At 48.0% G+C, this 5,294-nt stretch overlaps 1 protein-coding gene across 1 annotated transcript; it reads right to left on the reverse strand.

Moving 5' to 3' along the window:
- Positions 1-229: 229 nt before the first annotated feature.
- Positions 230-2,155, reverse strand: LOC123061978 (reticulon-like protein B1). The gene is made up of 5 exons (XM_044485273.1): positions 1,847-2,155; positions 1,222-1,402; positions 945-1,086; positions 782-851; positions 230-686 (listed from the first exon to the last, which is right to left on the reverse strand). Exons 1-5 carry the CDS (start codon positions 2,043-2,045, stop codon positions 532-534), a joined length of 747 nt encoding a protein of 248 aa, XP_044341208.1. The 5' UTR covers positions 2,046-2,155; the 3' UTR covers positions 230-531.
- Between the last annotated feature and the right edge of the window lie 3,139 nt (positions 2,156-5,294).

Consider the following 5,294-nt stretch of genomic DNA (forward strand, 5'->3'; position numbering starts at 1 on the left):
TCTGTTTGCAACCCTTACATAAATACTTGGTGAAAATATATCAAATTATCATATTTCTTATAACCGAATGAAAATCTATCAATACCTATAAATGGTCTCTCAAAATAATACTCTGTGTCCAAGAAAATACTGCTATAAGATCGTTTATAAATCACTAATCACTAATATCTAAACGTCTTATATTTCTTTATAGAGGTAGTACCTATTAAATAGAAGGAACGAAGAAAACTGGATAAATCACTACGCAGTAGTATATCACTAGGCACTAGAACAGGTAATGCCATAACATTTCCGGCTCCCAGATAGAGTAACCATGCTGAAAGTTGAAAAATAAACAAAAAAAAGAAGATCAACAATCTTCAGCTGGCATGACTCCACTTCACAAAAGGATTAGCACACCACATCTATATGTACTAGTATCAAGTAGTATTAACTAAAGACAGACGCAATGACACAGAACCATCCTTCAAAATGAGGCAACAAGTTGAGATTAACACAGATGGCAATACGCGGCAGGGTAACTCTTGTGATCTAGTGCTTCTTGTTCTTCGGGATCTTCGACAGGACCTTCTCTTCAAAGATGGCATAATACTTCTTCAATTCGATCATGGCCTTCTCACCAAAAGCATCCACCTTGTCATCGTACTTCTCATACAGAACTGGCACAGTGTACAGCACCACAAAGACTGCACTCAGGAAAAAAAAAGGTGTCCATTAATAACTTGCATCGATATTTAGTGAGTGGTGAAGAAAATAGGCTTGCAGCACAGGTGATCATTACCTATATATGACAGTGTCAAAAAGTTGCAGTAGCTCCCAAGAACAGAAAGAAGCCAGAGCCCTCCAATCACCTGGGAATACAAAGAACAGTCGCATGTTCATGAGCAGGATCAAGAAAGCACCAACCATTAATCATTTCCAAATTGAAGAGATAACCAACATACAATGAGGAATTTCTTCAGATCACGACCATGACCAGTCTCTCTCAAGGTAAAGAAGCCCCGGTTGATCTCATGCCGCAGTGATAGTGCAATGTTTACAGTCATGTCCTCCGGGATTTTCACCTCAGGGATGTTCGGGGGAGACCTAAAATATCATAAATACCAAAGATTATGAGAAGTTCTAAGCAATTAGCAAATTCAAATGGTCTGCAGGCACCACAATCAACAGCAGCAGGTCAAGTATAAGTTGAATCGATTTCATATAGGAGGAGAATCTCACTTGTGGATGAAAATGCAGACATTGGAATAGAGGAAGAGGGTTGCCAGGGAGAGGATGAGGCAGTGGCCCACCAAGGTGAGCAGATGGTACTCCATGACCTCGAACAGCAGCCAGATGGCAGTAGCGCCAGCAAGCACCCCTCCGGAGACCTTCTTGTTCCTCCATAGAACAAGATCAGCAGCTGCAAGCAAAAAAATAATTGCAAGCGTTCACATCAGGCCAAAACACCAGAATAAACATCTAGGCGGTTAAGCAATCCAGATCTGTTCTACTGCCCCCAGATCGTCTGGAGCATATTAGGGGTTCAGAGTGACGACAAACTGCGCCGCCGTTTAACCGTCGCCATTACCCAAATTCAACACCCAAACCTTCAGTTTACTGCTTATGAACAAACTCTAAACCCTCCAATCAAGCTCTAGAACAGGCTGATAGCTGAGAAATCACATAACCGGGGGTCCTATCGCTTCTCTCATCTTATCCTAAAGCTAGTTAGGACTCCGTACCAAGCAATAAAGCAGCAACAGTTCCCACTAAACAAGCGAGACGAAACGCGATCAGATCGCAACGGATCTAACACCAAACAATAATCAATTCCCAATCTGGAGCACAGGGCTCGGGGGCTTACGCTTGCCGCCGCCGAGGACGGCGTGGACGGGCTTCTCGCGGCCGAAGAGGCGGTAGATCTTGGCCTTGACGCCCGCCGCCGACCCCTTCTTCTCGTCGTCCGAGTCCGAGGACGACGACGACGAGTCCCCACCGTGGAACTTGTCGGAGATCTTGTCCATCATGGACTCCGCCACCGGCTCCTCCTTGTGCTCCGCCATGCTCCCTAGTCCCCCCACGCTCTCCTCCCGAGCTTTTCTTCTGGTTGGTTTTCCTTTTCTTTCTTTTCCCCCTTGGCTGCGCGGTCACGCAAAGATCTCCGGGGTGCGCGTAGCCGGGCGGCGACCCTTTATACGGCGCGCGACGCGATCGGGGCCGTCCGTCTGGACGCCGCACGGAGGGCGAGGATGCGAGCAAAAGCGGTTTGGAACTGGTAGGCTCCGTCCACGCCGTAGGTGACGCGCCCCTCGACTTGGGTCCGGTTTTACCCCCTCGCTTGATGGCCAATTAAGACCGCGGGTGGGGGCCTGGGCCCCGGTGACAGCGGGACGAGGGGTGCGTGTGCGGGTGGGCGGAAGATGGGTTGTCCTTGGGAGTTAAGTTTGAAGACGCGGACGGGGAGGCGTCGTCATCGCGGGCACGTCCTTGCCGGCCCCACGAGGGAGGACAGCCGGAGGAGATCGCGAGGGTGCGTTGAGCGGAGCTGTGACACGTGGTGCGGGGCCGACATCCGTCGGCGCGAAGGCAGTCTTGTCGTCTCGGGCAGAAGCTTCTTGAGCAACGACGCGGCCAAGGAAGTCGAATGGGACGACTTGGAGGAGCACATAACTTGGTGGCTAAGGTTTTTTCATAAAAAACACGGATTCATGGATTATTGTTTTTTGACCGCCCATACGGTCAGGTGCGTGAAACAATTTTCATAGCCACTGAATCATCAACCAACAGCCATGATCACGCTGCCACATGCTCTTCTACTTTCTCCCACACGCACGACCCCCCTCCCCCCGACCTAGTCCTAACAGCCAACTTCCCCCCCCCCCTCCCAGGGTGGGCAGACGCCGCCACACACCGCCTCGTTACCCCGCCCTTCCCTTGACCTCCTAGACCACTGTTTTGTCCGCTATCTCTAGTGGCCATCCCTCTAAGCCCCTCTTCCTGATTTGGAGCAACTTTGGTGACGAACCCGCACCATCAAGTTTTAAACTCGCTCCCGTCGGCTATAGCTTGCTTCCGCTTGTCCACGTCTTGGACTCACCGGGGTCAACGCTTGTTGTTGTCGCTCGGACTCGCGCAAAGCAAAATTTCTGCCACGTCGAATTTTCCCATGTACTGATGTTTAGCAAATGCATTTTTTAAGCCTTGAGATATCCATTCGCTAAAAAAGAGTTGCCTGGTTAACTAATACAGAACCGGACACCATCACAGTACGCCCTCAAGACAAGGCACTCGGTTGACCTGACTATCCACATGATCGGCACACACACTACCACAAGGAGGAATGTCGTCGAGGATGTCTGTAAAGCGTCATTGTCATCATTGCCCCAGGATAAGAGATTCCGACTTCACTGCGGGCAACCACCCAAGAACTCTCTGTCGAGCGAACCACATAAATCTTACTGGCCTATGCCAAACAATCAACCCCAACATGCCGAGGGCTAGGCAGCTCTGACTTGATGACAAGTTGCGCGGGAGAAAAGGAGCACACCCAGCACCAACGGGGTCCCAGTTACTCATCACACGACATCGTTGTTGCTGTGTTGCCCGACATCTTGCAACTCCCATTTCACCCTTAGGAGTTAGGAACATGTCAAATAACCAGCGGCAAAGGCAAAGTCGCGCCCCTGCTCATCTTGCTACGGCCATCATCGTCACACAAGGCGCCTACCGACCACGATGTCATGCACATCCAGTACCAAGGAAGCGCAAAAGGGATTAAGATCTCCAGGACGATGTCACAGAGAGATAAAAACAACACAGAAACGATGTCGTCGCCCGATCCTGCAGCAGAATCTTCACCCAAGAGTTCGCCCACCCCAAGGAGGATAACGACGCCCATGAGCGTCGCCGCCGTCGGTGGCTTTCAGTCATAGCAACACAAGCGCCACCACTAGCCCGTGCACACCTTGACGCAGAGGCAATGCCACCAACCTCATCATCAACAAGCCAATGAGCCGGATCCGACAGGAAAACCAGCCAAATTGGGCGCTCATCCACCACAACATGGCATGTCAAGGAGCAAACATCTCGAGCGCAAGTGACCCGATGCATCTCCCGAGCACGAGGTGCCACCCCACCCCAATCCGTCAAACGGGGCTGGTGGATCGAAGTCAGGGCAGCCCAGCACACCACCAGGCGTGTCAGGGCCTACCCGTTGGAGGAGTGACGCAAGGAGAGGATCAAGTCACCAACATTAGGATGCCGACACATAATCGATGTAGATGATCGAGCCTCACTCCACCCGAGATGCTCACACAACATGAGGAGAACGCCTTATCGCCGCCTGCCACGCGGGCTTATTTCGCTGGCATCATCTGAGGATGGCAAAGGGAGGAGGGGAGCACGAGAGTTGAGGGCTTCGGCGGCTAGGGTCCGCCGTGGAACGATGCAGATGCGGGGAAGAGTGGTTTTAGTAAACTACGATGTCTCTATGCTAAGACTAAGCTTCATGATTCATGAATTGTTCTTTCTAGAAGTACAATCTTATTTCATTTCTCCATTGAAGCGTCAAATTTTCTTAGATATTTGTTTGTGAAAATAACTAACTAAATTATGCAGGGAAGTGCTTCGGTTATACATGGAGTATTTTGGTTCTTGAAAATACTATTTCAACCAACTCAATCAGTGTGTACCTCAAAAATGATGCTTCTCCTTTTAAAGTAACTAGAGCAATGCCCGTGCGTTGCAACGGGATATAAATATCCTAATACATTAAATTGTAATTTACCTGTCAATAATAATGCGATTATGTAAATAAATGTTCATCAAATTTTGATCATGAATTACCTTATATTTTGATTAGAAATTTGATAAGTAAATTATGGAATTGGTTCAGAAGGTAAGTAAATTAAGACGATTGATTATCCTATAAATGGAAGGTTGGACGAAGGAGCGGTGGGAAGAAAGGTGAAATGGGAACCTTACGTTCTTTTTAAGTAGTGTAGAGATAAATAAAAGTTCATAAAATTTTGACCATGAATTCCCTTATATTTTGATTAGAAATTTAGTAAGTAAATTAAAGTGGAATTGGTTTAGAAAGGGCGGTGGGAAGAAAGGTGAAATAGGAACTTTACGTTCTTTTTAAATCGTAGAGATAGAAATTACTTGTAATTGTGGTTTGCGCTCCATTATCAACATGCTAATTGAATTATTGGTCAAAATTTAATCAAAATACGCCTCATACCACATTGAAGTGTGCGTTTCCTTATAATCATGACAATATTGCCGATCAAACCTCACTACAATACGGCAGT

Source organism: Triticum aestivum, chromosome 3A (assembly GCF_018294505.1).
Source record: "Triticum aestivum cultivar Chinese Spring chromosome 3A, IWGSC CS RefSeq v2.1, whole genome shotgun sequence".
Lineage (NCBI taxonomy): Eukaryota > Viridiplantae > Streptophyta > Magnoliopsida > Poales > Poaceae > Triticum > Triticum aestivum.

Bases quoted from the DNA above. Each gene is read 5' to 3' on its own strand.
- LOC123061978 (XM_044485273.1), bottom strand. From the start codon at position 2,045: ATGGCGGAGCACAAGGAGGAGCCGGTGGCGGAGTCCATGATGGACAAG. The intron at 1,087-1,221 runs GTGAGATTCTCC...ATGATATTTTAG, and splicing joins GTCTGCATTTTCATCCACAA to GTCTCCCCCGAACATCCCTG. The intron at 852-944 runs GTATGTTGGTTA...TTGTATTCCCAG, and splicing joins ATCTGAAGAAATTCCTCATT to GTGATTGGAGGGCTCTGGCT.